General features: G+C 39.6%; 1 protein-coding gene across 1 annotated transcript in view; it reads right to left on the reverse strand.

Annotated features, from left to right (window-relative positions):
* Positions 1 to 19371, reverse strand: part of LOC140714547 (low-density lipoprotein receptor-related protein 1-like) — a 1940354-nt gene that overhangs the window by 91978 nt on the left and 1829005 nt on the right. Inside the window, exons 73-75 of the mRNA XM_073025830.1 lie at positions 15439 to 15573; positions 13741 to 13875; positions 8048 to 8170 (exon numbers count right to left, since the gene is read on the reverse strand). Of these exons, the coding sequence (XP_072881931.1) occupies positions 8048 to 8170; positions 13741 to 13875; positions 15439 to 15573 (393 nt within the window). The remainder of the gene's footprint in view (positions 1 to 8047; positions 8171 to 13740; positions 13876 to 15438; positions 15574 to 19371) is intronic.

Raw genomic sequence — 19371 nt, forward strand, 5'->3', positions numbered from 1 at the left:
AGAACTCAAAGGGTCAAGAGACATCTGTAGAAGGAAAGGAACTGCCAACTTTTCGGGTCAGACCGGATGTTGGGTGTCAATCTAAAGCACTGAAGTTCCCTTCCTTCCACAAAGGTCACTTTTACCACTGAGTTCTTCCAGCAAATTATCTGTTGCAGTATTTTATGCTGAACTGATTCCTAGTAACAGTATAATAAATATAGTGAAAGCTTATGTGTAAACTAACTCCATCATTTGTCAACACAACTATATGTTCTGCCTTGTAAATATTAGAGTCTTGGCTTTTCTTTAGAATGTTCTACTTCACTTTTGTAAATGCTTTTGATAAAAAGTAATAACTTACTACTTTCTGATACTCTTTAATAACATTAATATTGCTCAGCATCACTTTGCTTGTTTCATATGTATTTGGTGTTGTCCTTTGTTATATCAATAAGTTTATTCCCTCTCTGCGGAAGAAATTAGTACCTTTTGAACAAGTCAAGTCAAGTCAACTTTTATTGTCATTTTGACCATAACTGCTGGTACAGTGCATAGTAAAAATGAGACAATGTTTTTCAGGACCATGGTGTTACATGATACAGTACAAAAAACTAGACTGAACTACGTAAAAAAAACCACAGAGAAAGCTACACTAGACTACAGACCTACCCAGGACTGCGTAAAGTGCACAAAAACAGTGCAGGCATTACAATAAATAATAAACAGGACAGTAGGGCAAGGTGTCAGTCTAGGCTTCGGGTATTGAGGAGTCTGATAGCTCTGGGGAAGAAACTGCTACATAATCTGGCGGTGAGAGCCCAAATGCTTCAGAGCTTTTTCCCAGACAGCAGGAGGGAGAAGAGATTGTATGAGGGGTGCTTGGGGTCCTTCATAATGCTGTTTCCTTTGCGGATGCAGCGTGCAATGTAAATGTCCGTGATGGCAGGAAGAGAGACCCCGATGATCTTCTCAGCTGACCTCATTATCCACTGCAGGGTCTTGCGATCCGAGATGGTGCAATTCCCGAACCAGGCAGTGATGCAGTTGCTCAGGATACTATCAATACAACCCCTGTAGAATGTGATGAGGATGAGGGGTGGGAGATGGACTTTCCTCAGCCTTCGCAGAAAGTAGAGATGTTGGTAGAGACAATTTGGTTGCAAGTTGAGTGTAAGAAGGAGTGATTCTACAGCCATCAACAGAAAGGCATCTTCTGGGCACAAAGGTGTGGGAACGATTATTCCTCCTGTTTCCACTGTCCTAGAAATTGGTCCCATTACTAACTACTTCCCAATCTTCCCCAAATTTGAAACCCGCACAAAAACTGAAATCTGATATTGCATAAAATTCATGATTCTTCCATATCCACACATGTCAATCATCCCCAATGTATAGACGAGATTAACTTTTCAGAGCTGCCTCACAGCCCTTACTTTCTATTCAGAATGATTTCTAATCATTTTTCTGTATCAATAAAAAAAATCAGCCTGGCATTTTAGAATGTGATCAGCTTTGTCCTGTTCCCATCCTGAATATTTTATGTATCATTTTTTTTTGTAAACACTAGCATGATTAAGATCTGCACACAGTATGTAGACTTTTCTTCATATTGCATTTTACAGATAGATTGCTCTTTCTCTTTAACAACAAATCCAAAAATCTGTATACTCTGCATTTTGCTTTGGAAATCATTTTCAAACTTTGGGCAAAAAAGAGGCAGATGGAATACAGTGCAGGGAAGTTTAGGGGTTATGCACTTTGGAGGGAAGAATAAAAGTACAGTATTTTCTAAATAGGGCTATAATTCATAAACTGGAAATGCAAAAGGACTTGGGAGTCCTAGTTCAGGATTGCATTGAAGTTAATTTGCAGCTTGAATTAGTAGTAAAGAAAACAAATGAAATGTTAGTATTGATTTCAAGAGGATTAGAACATGAAGGCAAGAATGCACTGCTGAGGCTTGTCGAGGCTTCGGTCAGGTGGCATGTGGAATATTTGTGAGCAATTTTGGGCCTCGTGTTTACAGAAAGGCGTGCTGGCCCTCGAGATGGTCTAGAGGATGCTCACAAGAAAGGTCTGAGGAATGAAAGGCTTAAACTATGTGGAACGCTGTTGCCTCTGAGCCTATACTTGATAGAATTCAGACAGAAAAGAGAAGATCTCATTGAAACCTAACAGATACTGAAAGACCAAAGAGACTAGATATGAATAGGGTGTTTACATTGATAGGAGGGACTAGGATCTGAGGACGCAGCCTCAGAATAAAGAGACAATCCTTTAACTGAGATGAGAAGGAATTTCTTCAACCAGATGGTAGCGAATCTGTGGAATTTGTTACCACAGAAGATCGTGGAGGCAAAGTTACTAACTGTATTTAAAGCAAGGCAGAGATTCTCGTTTGGTAATGAAATTAAAACAGGGAAGACAGGGAAACAAGGTTAAGAACTAAAATCAGCCATCGCTGAATGGTGCAGCAGAATTTATTGGCTAATGGGCTCAATGCTACTCCAATGCTTTATGGTCTTATGGTTTCTACTTCTAGCTCAGTAAAAAATATTAAAATATGATTGTTTGCTCAGCCAGTTTAATGCCATCACACAGAAAAAGAAAACAAATAAACAAATTTGAAGTAAAACAATATGAAGTAAAAGTTTGACGTAATTTTAGATGTGATAAACTACAAGCTTCTCATCTATTTATATACAATGCCGAAATTGATCATGGAAAGCCTTATCCTCTAACAAAGACTGGTAACTTGCACCTGCTTGATACTGCCTGTACATAGTTTCCACATTTAATGAGCTGTTGGAGTAAGGTTGTAAATGTAGAAACTACTCATTTTCTCTCCTAATTGTTGTCTGATTTTCCTCTTTGATATGCTATTTTGTATCATTAGCAAAGAATTGCTCTAACTGTGTGAACAGGTGTTATCTCTCAATCAATTCATCCAATTTTGACAAAGCACTGGTTGAAAAGTAGTTCATGCAAATAAATGAAGTGATTCTCAATTTCTCCTATCATGTCCACACATATAAGATGGGTATTTGTGTTCTCCGAATTTAGATTCAGAACCATAAAGCAGGGAAGGTGGATGTTTCATCCATGCTGGCTTGTTGATCAAGTTCTGCAATTAGGCTACATCCACATTAGACTGGATAATTTTGAAAACACCGGTTTTGCATAAAAATGATAGGCGTCCACACTATGCATTTTTGAAAATATATCTATCCACACTGAAACGGAGATTTTGGCAAATATTCTCCTCCTGCGCATACGCAGGATACATCTACCGAAAACAAACAACATGTTTGGTGTTGAATCTCACCGTAAAAGTGCGCGTTTGTGTAGTTTCAGACTAGAAAAACTTAAAACGATGGACAGCTGTTGACTCTCACGCAGGAGACCTTAAAACTAAAAAAAAACAAATACTGAAGCGTACGGCGGCAACTGACAGGGAGTTCATGGACAGATTGACCCAGATGACGACGAACATTGAAAAACTGACTAACTCTGTTGCATTAATAAAGCACCTTGTTTAAATGTATCAAACATGTCTGCGTCAGTGTTATCTTGCATTTCCATACAATGTTACATTGGGCTGATACACATCTATTGTCAGAGAAGTACTTGCATAAATAGGTGAACCATCTTCATACAAGCAAGGACAGAAAACAGGGCAAAGTGAGTACAGTATACTTAGTAAGTTATGGGTCAAAGTATTTGGTGAGTCCATTTCTAACTCTTCTGGCTTCAGTCTCGTTGCCGTCTGTTCTGAAATTGTCAGGTTGCGTTCAAGAAAACAATGAAATAGTGCGCTGCCGTCTGATAACATTTTCAAAAGTCTCCGGTTACACTGTCCACACTGATCTGCCCGAGCAGCGTTTTCAAAAATAACCCACCCTGGAAAGCGTTTCTGAAAATCTCAATTTTCGGGGGATGAAAACACTGTTTTAGTATGGACGGAGGGTAAAAATGAAGAGAAAAAGCTTTGGTTATGGATGTATCCGGTGTAATGTGGATTTGCTCTTAGTCCCGATCCACTGCCTTTTTGTATTTCTTTTCAAGTTTGCTTTTAGGAGATGTTAATGATTCTGATTCTCCCAATGTTTTCAGATAGTTTACTGAATGACTTTGTTACTGAAAATTGACAAATATCGCACCAGACTTAGTTGTATAGTAATCATTGGTGCATATTTAGTTTTAATGGGCTGAGAGGCTACACATTCCCCACTGAATGAAAGGAAAAATGTTGGGTGATGTCGACATTCACTGATGTGTATTGAATGCCAGTTGATAATAGGCTACAGCAAAAATGACCTGAATTTCTGAGATGGGATGTATACGTTCAAAATATTAGTGAAACAAGGAGAAACATCCAGGTCTATAGTGCTGAACGTAACAATGTAATGGTAACATATTACTTGACTGAGGCATATAAGATGATCAGAGTGAATAAGCAGAGATTATATCACAGGCCAGAAGTGGCTAATATGAGGCCCTCCTTTGGTTGAGGTTAACTGTGTACAGTCTGTTGCTTTCCAGATGTCTACATTTGATATTGTTATGATACGGCAACAATGAAAATAGAATTGAGACAGGTTTTTTTATAAACAAATAAAACATTTATTAAACACTGCTCAATAAAAATGAAAAGTAAACAAACGACTAACTTAACCGGAAGTTAACAGCTGTATGGCAACTCGAACAGTTCTTAAAGTGATAAATGCAGAAGTCCAAATGATTTACACAGTCAATTAGGAGAGCCTTTCCTGAAGTAACGAATTCCTCGACGACGTGAAGTTACTGCAGATCCCAGCCGAAATATGCCTTGTATGAAGGATTTACGGCGAAGGAAATTAAACGGCTTAAAGGCACTGACCTTTCCTTGGTGAATAACCCTGCTCCAGCCCCTTCTGCTCTTATAGCAGGGACTATCTCAGATGCAGGTTACTATCTCTTCCAAATGAGGATTCAATAAGGTCGATCCTGTATTACCGATGACGACACCAACTTTACTCCATCCTTTGGGTCTCTGTACTTTCATAAATCTTTACTCTCCCACTGGACTAAACTGGCAGCATTTGGTGAGATTGCCGGCAATAACCTTGGAGACTTAAGGCAGAAAGTAAAACTCCACTCTGAAACAAAACTGCGCCATGAGATGAATACGCAGCATAACGGAGTCACTGACGAATCAAGCCAGGAACTGACCTGCGTCACAGCAATGTTTTCTCCTTTTATATCTGTTGAAATAGGCATCACATGACCTCTCACTGGCGGGAAAATTACATCACTCCACCATCACAAGACCATTACATCATGCTTAGCAGAGACTCAATTACATTATGGTCATGTGACAGTCACAAGACACCCACGGGGTATGTAACAATATGCAAGCCAGGGCAGTAGGGTATGGAAGGCAAGCTGTTGCCCATGCACTAGGCTCCCTTTCTCTGTGCAGCTGATGAATCCAAAGGAACGGGAGAGACTGATATAGTTTGGCACCAGTGGTGTCACAGGAGTTGCCAGTCAGTGTTGAACTCAACATAGGACTGCCAAAGGGACACTAGCTTCAGATTTTTCCCTTAGAGTTTACTCCCAAAGCCTTCCCATGAGTGGGTGTAGCTCCAAGGCAGCAGAGGCTAGAGATCAGAATTTTCCTCTCCTAAATGAGATGCCAACCGTGAGGCAAAGTGATTGGTTTTACAGCACCAGTAACATGCCTTTGTCCATTCTCCTGTCAGTAGAAATGGTTCCTCCAGGCTTAGTAGCTAAACCATATGTGAAGGCTAGGAGCTGGTCTTGGTTGTCAGACCATTTAAGATGCACATCATGGGGAGCATTTAATAGATAGACATAGCTTATCCCCACTACCTCCCCCAGCTATGATCACCTTAGGAACCTGTGGCTAATATGAGGGTGCATTACTTTAAGGTTGATTGGAACAAAGTATAGCGGGGGATGTTACAGGTGAGTTTTTTTACATAGAGTGGTGAGCGTGTGCAATGTTCTGACAGGGGTGCAGGTAGAGGGAGATGTAATAGGGGACATTTAAGAAACACTTAAGATAGGCACATGGATGACAGAAAGATGGAGGGCTCTGTAAGAGGGAAACTTTAGATTGATCTTAGAACTGGTTAAAAGGTTGGCATAACATAGTGGAGCGAAAGGCCTTTAATATGTTCTCTATTCTACTCTTGCCTCTGACACTCATTCTTTTGAATACGATGGATTGAAGACGTTAGTGTGAACATCATCTGGAAGAGGCTTTTCACTGCAGTGAGACATTAGGCATTATAAATGTCTTCCATACAAAACAGAGAAAGCTCTGTCTATAAAAATAATGGAAGAAAATTAACAACTAGTTAACTTGCCTCCCCACTTAGCCAGCTACCGGCCTGTCAAGAGGTCTGATGTTTTATAAACATTTAGCATTTCAGAAAATACTTAACAAAGTATTAAAAACAAAAAAGGGACTAAAACATCCCCTGGTGAACCAGAAGCGAGAGTCACTGGGACTTCTGAACGGTTGGTCAGTAATTATTGGAGCTTTCCTGTACATTGATGTTTTACAGCAGTCAACACTAATCTAACTGGATAACAAATACAGTGTTCTAATTGGAAATTGAACAATAGTGTTAAGGATAAAGGATAGCAGCCACGCAACTAAACTTTCAGGAATATATTCAACTGGGACATTTTAGATGCCATGCATTTATTTACACTTTTGTTAAGAGGAAACCAGAAAATACTAAATAAATTTTAATATGTGGGCATTGGAGACAAAGCTATTAAAAATCATTGAAACTAGCTGATAAACTGGGCTATTTCCTCACCAGGAAATTTATATTTAATTAAATACAACAATGTCTTGTGAATTCATGACATCTGCACCTATTATTCTCCAACAATCCATTGCTTATGTGATAGCAATCTATTTTCCAACACTCTGCTCTGCTTTCTAGCATGCAGCCATGGGAAGACAGAAATATTTTCCATCAGGTCACATCACAAAACAATAATTTTTACTTTGTTGTATCTCTTTCCTCAGGTTTGTTCCTAGATTGAAGTTGATTGCTCAGAACTTTGACATTGCAATTAACTCTGAGCTTAGCTTCCTTAATATATATCTTTTCCATCACTAAAATCTGCTGTCTCCATCTAGATAACATCACTCTCCTTGGCAAAATTCTCAGCCTGTTCGCAGTCAAACAACTAATCCATGATTTATCATCTCCTAGAATGAAATGATCCTATACTTACCCAGCAGGCCTTACATCTTTGATCCTTGTTGAAGTGAGGTGACCAAATCTCTGCTGTCTCTTTCTTGCACCAAATAACAATGTCTTTTTCTCCTGGACTCTCAGATCTAAAACTAAACCTCAATAATTGACTTTGCTTTCAAATGCTGATCCATCAGACCCTGCATCGATTTACAAGCTGAAAATATTTTTATAAGAAAAGTAAAATAGAAAATAGTCAGATAATAAATCTGGAAAGAAAAATGGAATGAAAACCGAAATGTTGACCGTTTACTTCCCTCTGCAGATGCTGCCTGTTTTGTTGTGTTTCTCCAGCATTTTGTGTATGTTGATCAAGACACACAAAATATCTGCATCAGCAGAATCTCTTGTGCTTAGGTCAAAGATGTATCAGAAGTCAGAAAAATTTGAAAAAGTATCAATTTTAAGTTGCAGAGAAGATAAGGATGGATGGATAAGACAAGGGAAGTACTTACCTTTCTGAGAAATGCACTTATTTTAGATATACTTTTTATGAGCACCATTTAATATTGTTGCGTTTTGTATTAATACAGCTGAATTTTGTGACACCTGACATTGCACAATGCTTCTCAGTAGGAATTTTAAACAAAGGTGTGATATCACACCACATCTGGAGAATAATTTCACTTTTTTACTTGACGTTAACTCACACAAGAGCACTTATATAGTGTGCCAAACTTGAACTTGTAAGGTCAGTTATATTTCAAAGCAAACTAATTCAACATTCAAAGATTACCATTCACCTTCTTTAATTTAGTATGCAATATTTTGCACATTATTACCTTCTGTTTTACAGCTGTGGTTGTAAGAATGCTTGTAGTTTTTTCCACATGTACATGCATATGATCCTTTTGTATTATTGCAGTAGTGTGAGCAAGTCCCAAATTGAAGACACTCATTAATATCTGTAAAAAAAAATGTGAAATATATGGTGTTATATTTTAGGGACAATTTTCCCAAGGAGAGAAAAAAAATCAATGATTTTCTAATAGCTTCTTAGTTACGTCAGGAAGTTGTAGAACTCTTGTGTATAATTATCAGAGGATCTCCGAATGTGTACAACAGGAAAACATGTCATTCAGACTGCTAGGTTCCATAGTGGCTCTGAAGAAGACCAATCCAGTTGCTAGTATTCCTCTACCCCTCTTGCATTTCTTATTGTGATACAGAAAGAGGCCATTCTGCTTATCAGTTCCATGCCAGCTTCCAGCCAACCAAATTCCATTCATTCCATTTCCCCCTTCATTATAGTCCTGCATCTTATTTCCTCCCCAAGGCCCTTCAAATGATTTCCCATCTGATAATTTGGGTGGCCTGGTAGTGCAGCGGTTAGTATAACGCTATTACTGAGCCAGTGAGCCAGGTGCAATTCCACTGTTGTCTTTAGGGAGTTCATAAGCTCTCCCCATAACTGTGTGGGTTTCCTCCAGGTGCTTCGGTTTCAAGATTCAAAGTACATTTATTATCAAAATATGTATATAGAATACAACTCTGAGATTCATCCTGCTACAGGCAGCCACAAAACAAAGAAACGCCTTTGTACCCATTCAAGGAAATATCAAGTATCCACAACATTCTTCTCACATCCCAAAGATGTATGGGTTAGTAGGTTAAGTAGTCACATAGGTGGAATTGGGTGACACTGGGAAGGGCCTGTGATAGTGGCACACCACTAAATAAATAAATATTCATTCAGCCTCATTTTGTGACTAGGGTTAAATCTGTCTCTACTACTAATTGTAACAATACATTCAAGATTCTATTAGCTTTCTTAAACATTTTTCATCATGCCATTTTTGTTATTTTGCCAAGGTATGTACCTTTAAATTGATATGGGAGAAGAGAAAAATTAGATGAAGATTCAGCTCCAGTTTTATGCACTGAACACATAGCAGTATAATGTATGCACAATGAACTCAACTTAAAAAATAAATTTTAATTGAATTTAAAAGATGTAAATTACATAGTATATTTTTAAGATTTTTACTGTTAATGCTGTAAAGTATTTCATTTAGTAGCTTTCTGTAAAAACTGTCCCGCTGGTAGAATATTTTAGTTTCAGCTTAAGATAAGGGATGATGATATTCAACTTAGGAATGTTGTGTCAGTCAAATGGGATGGTGGAAAAGGAAAAAGGTTCTTGAGAGGGATTTATGATAGACACAGGTGGGGTTTGTGGTCTTTTGGCAGGAGATGCAGAGAAGTTTGGAATAGATGGCTGTAGGATATGGTCTGACGGGAAGAGACGATTGTAAGAAGTACTTCATGAGATGAAGGAGCCCACGATGAGAAGCTCAACCGATGATTGGTGATGAGAATTCAGTGCCCTGAGTAATGGTTATACACAACTTTTGGACAGTTCGAGCTCCAAAGTGCACATTGGATCTTTTCAATGATTTCAGTTCCCTGGCCCCCATCATTTTATTTTTTACTATGGATGGCCATCCCCCACCGGGAAGGCCTCATGATTCTCCATTGTTTTATGAACATCAGACATAACCAGTTCCCCTCCATTACCACTCTCCTTCACCAAGCAGAACTTGACTTTGCTCTAAATTATTTCTCCTTTTGTTCCTCCCACTTCCTTCAAACAAAAAAGGTAGCCATGGGCACTTGCATGCGTCCCAGCTATGCCTGCCTGTTTGTTGGCCACGTGGAACAGCCTATGTTCCAAACTTTCACTCTTTTCCTATGCTACATCGACGACTGCAATAGTGCTGCTTCCTGAACCCATGCTGAACTCGTCGACTTCATCCACTTCGCCTCCAACTTCCACCTAGCCCTCAATTTTACCTGGTCCATTTCCGATACCCCCTCCCCTTTCTCGATCTCACTGTCTCTTTCTCCAGAGACAGTTTATCCACTGATGTCTACTATAAACCCACAAACTCTCACAGCTACCTGGACTATATCTTCTCCCACCCTAGTACTTGTAAAAATGCCATCCTCCTACCCTCAATTCCACCGTCTCCACTACCTTTACTCTCAGGATGAGGATTTTCATTCTAGAATGAAGAAGATATCCTCCTCTTTCAAAGAAGGGGGCTTTCCTTTCTCCACCATCAATGCTGTCCTCAACCACATCTCTTTCATTTCATGCATGTCTGTCCTTACCCCATCCTCCTGCCACCCTACTACGGATAGGATTCCTTTTGTCCTCACCTACCACCTCACTAGCCTCCATGTCCAGCACATAATTCTCCAAAACTTCAGCTATCTCCAATGGGATCACACCACCAAGCTCATCTTTCCCTCCTCCCATTTTCTGCTTTTCACAGGGATTGCTCCCTATGCCACCCCCTTGTCCATTCGTCCCTCCCCACTGATCTCCCTCCTGGCACTTAACCTTGCATGCGGAACAAGTGCTATACCTGCTCCCATAGCTCCTCCCTCAGTACCATTCAGGGCCCTAAACGGTCCTTCCAGGTGAGGTAGCACTTCACCTATGGGTCTGTTGGGATCATATATACTGTGTTCAGTGCTCCCGGTGTGGCCTCCTGTATACTGGGAGACCATTTCACCAGAAAAAGCAGGATCTCCCAGTGGCCACTCATTTTAATTCCCATTCCAATCAGTCCATCCATGGCCTCCTCCACTGTCATGATGAGACCACACTTTGGTTGGAGGAACAACACCTTACATACCATATGGGTAGCCATCGATATCTCAAACTTCTGCTAATGCCCCCGCACCCTCCCCCTTCTTCACCATTTCCCATCCCCTTTTTCCTTTCTCACCTTATCTCCTTGCACAGCCATCACCCCCCTTTGGTGCTGCTCCTCCCTTTTCTTTCTTCCATGGCCTTCTATCTCTTTCACCAATCAAGCTCTTTACTTCATTTTTTCCCCTCCAGGTTTCACCTATCATTCGTGTTTCTCTCTTTCCTCCCCCCACCTTTAAAATCCACTCCCTAGCTCTTTTCTCCAGTCCTGTCAAAGGGTTCCGGCCCAAAATTTTGTGTGTTGCTCAGATTTCCAGCATCTGCAGATTCTTTCTTGAATGTGCTCATTTAAACTGGTTTAAGTATAATGGGACTTCCTATTTTTTTTTCTTATCCTTTTTCTCTCTCTTAATAATTGTTTGATAAAGCTGAAGTTAGTAAATACACTTTTTTTTATAATTGTATGTGGTATAAATACCACATTGTATGGTATTTGTATGTGGTATAAATACAATCTGTTATTTGTTGCCAACTGATAATTGTGTATGGGCAGTATTTACACAGCATTCTCTCGAATCAGGCTTCTGTTAAACAAAACGTCCTAACTTTCCTGTATGTTTGAATCTAAATCTTACTGAACCGAGATGTTTATTGTTTAAGAAAGGTGGTGTTCTGACCACTGAGTCAGGTGGCTGTTAGTAGATCAGCTAACGACCCTCGGTGAGGGGGTTACTTACATCTATTACAACATTACACAATCAGCACTTCCAATCAAAGATGAATTTAATAAACCTTCATTTCTTCTGTAATGAGCATCAAGTAAAGAATGGTACAACACAGGAACAGGCACTTTGGTCCACATTGTTGTGTCAAAACAATTAAATTAGTAATCAAATGGCTAAATAAATTAATGTTTCCTTCTGCAAAATTTCCATATCTTTCCGTTTACCTCACATTCACATGCCTATCTAAACACCTCTTAAAAGTCCTGCTGAAGGGTCTCTGCACAAAATATCAACTGTACTCTTCCATAGATGCTGCTTGTCCTGTTGAGTTCCTCCAGCATTTTGTGCATGTTGCTTGGATTTCAAGCATCTGCAGATTTTCTCTTGTTTGTTCTTTTAAAGTCTCTAAGGGCATAGTTTTAAGGTGCTTGGAAGTAGGTACAGAGTAGATGTCAGAGGTAAGTTTTTTACACAGAGAGTGGTGAATGGGCTTCTGGCAGCAGTGGTGGAGGTGGAAATGATAGGGTCTTTTAAGAGACTCCTGGATAGGTACATGAAGCTTAGGAAAATAGAGGGCTATGGGTAAACCTAGGTAGTTCTAAGGTAAGGAAATGTTTGGCACAGCTTTGTGGGCTGAAGGGCCTATATTGTGCAGTTGGTTTTCTATATTTCTATGTTTCTGCCTCTACCACTACCCCAGGCAGTGCATTCCAGGCACATAGCATTCTCTATGTGAAAAACTTGTCCCTCACAACTTTAAGATCACCCCCTCTTACCCTAAATTCATGCTGTCCAGCATTAGACATTTCAACCCTTGGAGAAAGATACTGTCTTTCTACTCTCTTTATATCTCTCATAAACATATAAAACACTGTTAGTTCTCTTCTCGGCCTCTGCCGCTCCAGAGAAAAAAATAACAAGTTTGTCCATCCTCTCATGGAAACACATGCACTCTAATCCAGGGAGCATCCTGGTCTCGGCCCGAAACATCAACTGTACTTCTTCCTATAGATGCTGCCTGGCCTGCTGCGTTCCACCAGCATTTTGTGTGTGCTGCTAAATCTCTTTTGCACCATCTCCCAAAGAGGTGAAATCCTTCCTATAATGGCAGCGGCGGGGGGCAGGGGGCAGACCTATATGCAATACTCAAGATGCAGCCTAACTAGAGTTTTATAAAGCTGAATTATGCAGTTTCATTTTCTGTGTCAGGCATTAACAAAATAACATGCTTAAACATTTCATTTTTAGACTTCAATGGATTGTCAGGAACAGTGCAGAAAGCAACTATGTGACTAAAACTCTCCAAGGGGAAATATGCCTAGACATTTATCCCTGTTTTTCACTAATAGTCAATGAAATTAATCTTGAAAAGTTACTAGGCATTACTGCAACTATAAAGCATACTTAAAGCTAGGCCAGCATCTCCTGTGTTGGTGGTGTCTTTATATACAATCTGAGAAGACTGACCTTTGGTTTTAGGAAATACCATGGAATTTAATTGAACTACGATGGATTTTCAAGCCAGTCAAAATGCTGAGACTAGTATATACAAAGCCATAATTCAAAGGGAAAAGCTCACAGCTCTGACCCGCTCTGTCATCCAGTACGTAGTACTTGATCTACTAAGGTAGATTTGATAAGAGTAATAAAATTAAGTAGCTATTTACTAAAGTTACTTGCTTTGAATCTTTACCTAATAATCAGAAAAGGAAATGTTAATTACAAGACCTCACAGCAATTTATATTGAAGATGAATTATGAATCCTGCTTAACACATTGTGGCATGGTAACATAATGGTTAACAAAATGTTTTGCAGTACGGATGACCAGGTTTAATTCCTGTCACTGTAAGGAGTTGGTATATTCTTCCAATGAACATATGGGTTTCTTCTAGATACTCTGCTTTCATCCCATCGTCCAAAGACGTACTGGTTGGTAAACTAATTGGTCATTGTCAATTGTCCACTGAAGAGGCTACAATTAAATCGGGCAATAGCTGGGCAGTATGGTTTGAAGGGCCAGAAGGGCTTATTCTACACTGTATCTCAATCAATCTATCAATAAATAAGTAAATAAACTAAATATTTACCTTCACACTGCTTTGAAGCTTTGTTTCTTCGAAAACCAGGCCGACACTCACAGAAATGTGAAAAAATTGTCCTGTTACAGTAAGCATCATTCCCACAAGGATTTATTTCTTCTTCACAATTAAGTTCATTATAACCTGGTGGAAAATATAGAAAGTCAACCATCAAAAATTACCAGAATATAGAAATCAACAGTCAGGACAAACAGCGGCCACACATAAAAAAAAAACTGCAACACTTTTGAGAACTCTGGAGTCATGGCTGATACAAGCTGAGTTGTGATGTAGCAACCAATTTGTGGCCTTGAGTGTTTGGACACTTGTAGGGAGTAATTATGATGAGAAGTTTCTTGTCTGAGCTAAGGATATCTTTTTTGATTTTGTTAGATGTTTAGGGATGTGTAAGAAGAATTTGGATACATGGATGACTGTTGTCCAGCATTTTCATTATAGTACAGCTCGCTTCTAATTTCTGATTTGAAATATTAACTGTTTCTTTTTCCACATGCACTGCTTGACCTGCTAAGTTTTCCTTGTATTCTCTATTTTGTATTTCTGATTTCCAGCATCTGCAATTATTTTGTGATTGTCCCTTCCATTGTATTAATTCCCTGATTGTATTGTTAACATTTAAGTGCACTTGAGAGGAATGGACAACTATTACACCTATATGCATGACCTCCATGTTTGGAACACCTGAAAACTCCAAGAAAATGACTTATTCAAAAGAACTGTGATGACATGTTTTGGAAATAACTTTTCAGATTTATGTCAATTTACAGTATGTGTTTCATTAATACAAATGGTTCCAAAATTTGTCAATTATGTTATAAGTTTATTCATAATCAATGTGTCCCTCTTACTTCATTCATTTTCATTTTATGGTTTCAATTAATTTTTATATATGCATAAACAGTAGATAACACTGTGGAAGCAAATATTTCTCCATGAAAATAATTCCACTCTTATCTTAAAACTGTATCCTATGTTCATCTATACCAGCTTCAATAATGAATATAACTCATGCTGTTACAATAATTTGTAAGTTAAAAAAAATAATTCATTTAACCTGAATAATGTACCTGTCTGTGTTATTCAAGTCAAATTAGATGGTACTCTTGCATTTATCAAAGTTTAGAGAACTTAATCATGAATGGGGGCTCAGTACTACCATAAATAGGGTCTTAAGCATTGCTTTTGGGAATATTCCTGAAGATCTGAAATGCCTCTTAAAACCCAAACAAATTACATTCAATCTAGATTGAAGAATACGTTGGTCTTAGAATAAGAGCAATAAATATTGAAACAAAGTATGGGAAGTCTTTGTATTGTGATGGCAATCTTCAGGTGCCTTCACTTCTTCCTTTGATTATCGCTTTGCAGTGTGACAACTGTACTGAGATTCCATGCACAGATCAGTTAACACAAAAACATTCATATTTTATTTAAAATCCAGTAGTAGCATTAAAAAGGTTTTGATGGGATTATTAATATTTTTACACTTTAACCAAGCTGACTGTCATGAGCAGTCAGTTAAAACAGTGTTGATATCAATATATGAAAAAAAAATCAGATTTTTCCAATGTTGATTAACAAAGCTACAGAAAGGAACATAGGATAATAGTTATGGCTGTCACCAGCATTATATTAACTAAGTGTAAAGAACTAAGTTGCATTAAATATACTTTAGACATAACTTACTTCTCAGGCAGTCTTGTTCATCAGATCCACTGTCAGAACAGTCATTAAACATGTCACATTGTAGTTCTATAGGAATGCACTTCCCATTACTGCATGTAAACTCATCCTTCCCACATGGCCTCTGAACTTGCTTATCTGTGAGTTAAGTAGACAGGTGACTCTTGATCAATGATGTAAACATAGCCCAACAAACTGAAAATTGCCAAAAGAGAGGGTGAACCTATGGTTTCAATGTGATCTATGTAGTATCCAATCATGGCCATAGCTAGATGTAAAGCTTATAGTGGAATTTATGGTCTGGAAGCAAGTCTGGGGCTGTACAATGCTGTGGAGACAGAAGGCCAAAATGTAAGACTGCCCAGCACTCATCTGAATATCCAGGGTGAGCTTCTGTTGCTTGATTCCCTTTCCAATAGCAGATGGCAATTTTAGGCTGATCAGATTTCAGCCATAGTAGATAGTGCAGCTGAGTTGTGACAGCGGCTCCAGTAAATACAAGAAATCAGTTCTAGTCCTCTTTGTCATAACCAAAAGAAGTTTGAACCAAAAACAAAATCAAACCAATGCTTCTAATTGGAGTCTGAAAGACAGCTAAAGAACTGGTGATTGGTTTGTCAAAGGTGGCCTTCACTAGATATTAAATCCTTAATTTATATATATATATATATATACACACACAAGGAACCTAACGCCTGGTTGATGTTTTTGCTTGTGATATCGAAATATTGGACTCCATTAATCCTACAGAAGGACAACCATGCATGCAGACTGGGCAGAAGAGTATCACAACAAAACTGATGTGTTTTGCACCCCTTTCATACCTGTCAAGCAGAAGTACAATGTTTCAGTTTCTATTCATATACATTCATAATATTTGCCATGTTTTACTGTTTGATTTCCTCAGGAGTTTGTAATAACAATACTAATGTATTCCTGTCCTTTTAATGTGATATTAGATAAGGCAGCAGGTCAGTAGACCAACATTAATTCCGTCACTGTGGGCAACCGGCACATGTCACATGCTCCAACTCATATCCTCTTCACACAGCCATAATAATTATATCAGCTAGCACTATCCATGGTTGGGGACTGCTGTGTAAATGATACAGTGGCGAGTAATGTAGAATTTTCCAGTTTTATTCTCAAGCAGCAGTACAACAGTGGAATACACCATGGCAAATGTTTCACATGTTGAGGGTTAGGTATCTGCCATGAAGTCTAGCATTGTACTCAAAGACGTATACTTCCCTGAACTTATCTCTCAATACTTTTAATTATTTATGGTGATAAGCCTCTGCGATGCTTTCTCTTAGCATCCTCTGGGTGATTGCATTTGCCTTTTAAAGTACATACAGGGAGTCCAGAGTGTACAGTACATCCGCAGATTTTAAAGGTTGATTGGCTGGTGAATTCCTTTATCATATTCTATATTCATAAATTATAGAAACAGGCAGGTTGTGCTGGAAGTATGTACAACACTTGTCAGGTCACAGCTTGAGTACTGTACTTACTTCAGGTCACTATATTCCAAGGAAAATACACTGAAGGGAGTGGAGAGGTTTATGAAAATGTTGCTAAGACTGAATGCTTTAGCTATGACGAGAGATTGGATAGTTTTCTTTGGAGCAGAGGGATCTGAAGGAAGATATAAATGTGCAAAAATTTATGAATGAGTAAATGGGAAGAATTTTTTTTTACCTTATGGAGGTGTCAAAACCCAAAGGGATGGATTTTAATCAAGCAATAAAAGAACAAGAGGGGAATTGAGTAAAATATTTTCAGTCAGAATTGAGCTAGGAACTGCAGCATGTTGCTTCAGATGATACTTGGATGAGTACTTAAGAGCCAGGACCTGCAAGGTATTGAAACTTGCTGGGTTGGAATTAGGCTGGATAGCCATATTTGAGGACACACATGATGGGCTGGACAGTGTCCCCTTTGTAGGAAATGTCTAGAGATTCTATGATATTTGCAGACAAATTACATAAAGCCAAGTCAAATCAAGTCACTTTTTATTGTCATTTTGACCATAACTGCTGGTACACTACACAGTAAAAACGAGACAATGTTTTTCAGGACCATGGTGCTACATGAAACAATACAAAAACTACACTGAACTACATAAAAATAACACAGAAAAAACTACACTAGACTGCAGACCTACCCAGGACTGCATAAAATGCACAAAACAGTGCAGGCATTACAATAAATAATAAACAAGACAATACGCACAGTAGACGGCAGTAAGTTGGTGTCAGTCCAGGCTCTGGGTATTGAGGAGTCTGATAGCTTGGGAGAAGAAACTGTTACATTGTCTGGTCGTGAGAGCCTGAATGCTTCAGTGCCTTTTCCCAGATGGCAGGAGGGAGAAGAGTTTGCATGAGGGGTGCATGGGTCCTTCATAATGCTGTTTGCTTTGCGGATGCAGCATGTAGTGAAAATGTCTGTAATTGCAGGAAGAGAGACCCCGATGATCTTCTCAGCTGACCTCACTATCCGCTACAGGGTCTTGCGTTCCGAGGTGGTGCAATTTCCAAACCAGGCAGTGATGCAGCTGCTCAGGATGCTCTCAATACAGCCTCTGTAGAAAATGATGAGGGGGGTGGGAGATAGACTTTCCTCAGCCTTTGCAGAAAGTAGAGATGCTGCTGGGCTTTCTTTGCTATGGAGCTGGTGTTGAGGGGCCAGGTGAGATTCTCCGCTAGGTGAACACCAAGAAATTTGGCGCTCTTAATGATCTCCACCGAGGAGCTGTCGATGTACATTGGAGAGTGGTCGCTCCATGCTCTCCTGAAGTCAACAACCATCTCTTTTGTTTTGCTCACATTCAAAGACAGGTTGTTGGCTGTGCACCAGTCCATTAGCCACTGCGTCGTCTGTTGAACGGTTGGGATGGTACGTGAACTGCAGGGGGTCCAGTGAGGGGAGCAGCAGGGTCTTTATGTGCCTCATGACGAGCCTCTCAAAACACTTCATGATGATGGATGTGAGTGCAACGGGACGGTAGTCACTGAGGCAGGACACTGAAGACTTCTTCAGCACAGGGACGATGGTGGCGGCCTTGAAGCACGTTGGAACAATGGCGCTGTTCAGGGAGATGTTGAAGATGTCAGTGAGAACATCTGCTAGCTGGTCTGCACATGCTCTAAGCACTCTGCCAGGAATATTGTCTGGTCCAGCAGCCTTCCTTGGGTTGACTCTGCACGGGGTTCTCCTCACATCGGCCACTGTGAGACACAGCACCTGGTCATTTGGAGGAGAGGTGGATTTCCTCACCACCACATCATTTTCTGCCTCAAAGCAAGCATAGAAGTTGTTTGACACATCCGGGAGGCAATTTTGAAAGCTCTTTGAATTTTCAAATTGGGAAAATAGAGGAGCATTTGCTGGCTCTGAGCACATACTTGCTGGAATTTAGCAGAATAAGGGGGGGGGGGTGATGTCATTGAAACCTGTTGAATATTGAAGGATGCAGATAGAATGGACGTGGAAAGGAAGTTTCCTGCAGTGCAGAGTCTAGGACCAAACAACACAGTCTTAGAATGCAAGGACATCCCTTTAGAGTAGAGGTTAAGAGGAATTTCTTTACCCCAAGGGTGGTGAATCTGTGGAATTCATTGCCACAGATAACATGGAAACATAGAAAACCTACAGCACAATACAGGCCCTTCAGCCCACAAAGCTGTGCTAAACATGTCCTTTCCTGAGAAATTACTTAGGGTTACTCATAGCCTTCTATTTTTTTGAGCTCCATCTTCCTGTCTAGGAGTCTCTTAAAAGACCCTCTCATATCCGCCTCTACCACCCTCTCCAGCAGCCCATTCTGCGTACTCACAACTCTCTGCGTAAAAAAATTACCTCTGATATTTCTCTGTACCAACTTCCAAGCACCTTAAAATTGTGCCCTCTCATGCTAGCCAGTTCAGCCCTGGG

This window comes from Hemitrygon akajei, chromosome 2, assembly GCF_048418815.1.
Source record: "Hemitrygon akajei chromosome 2, sHemAka1.3, whole genome shotgun sequence".
Lineage (NCBI taxonomy): Eukaryota > Metazoa > Chordata > Chondrichthyes > Myliobatiformes > Dasyatidae > Hemitrygon > Hemitrygon akajei.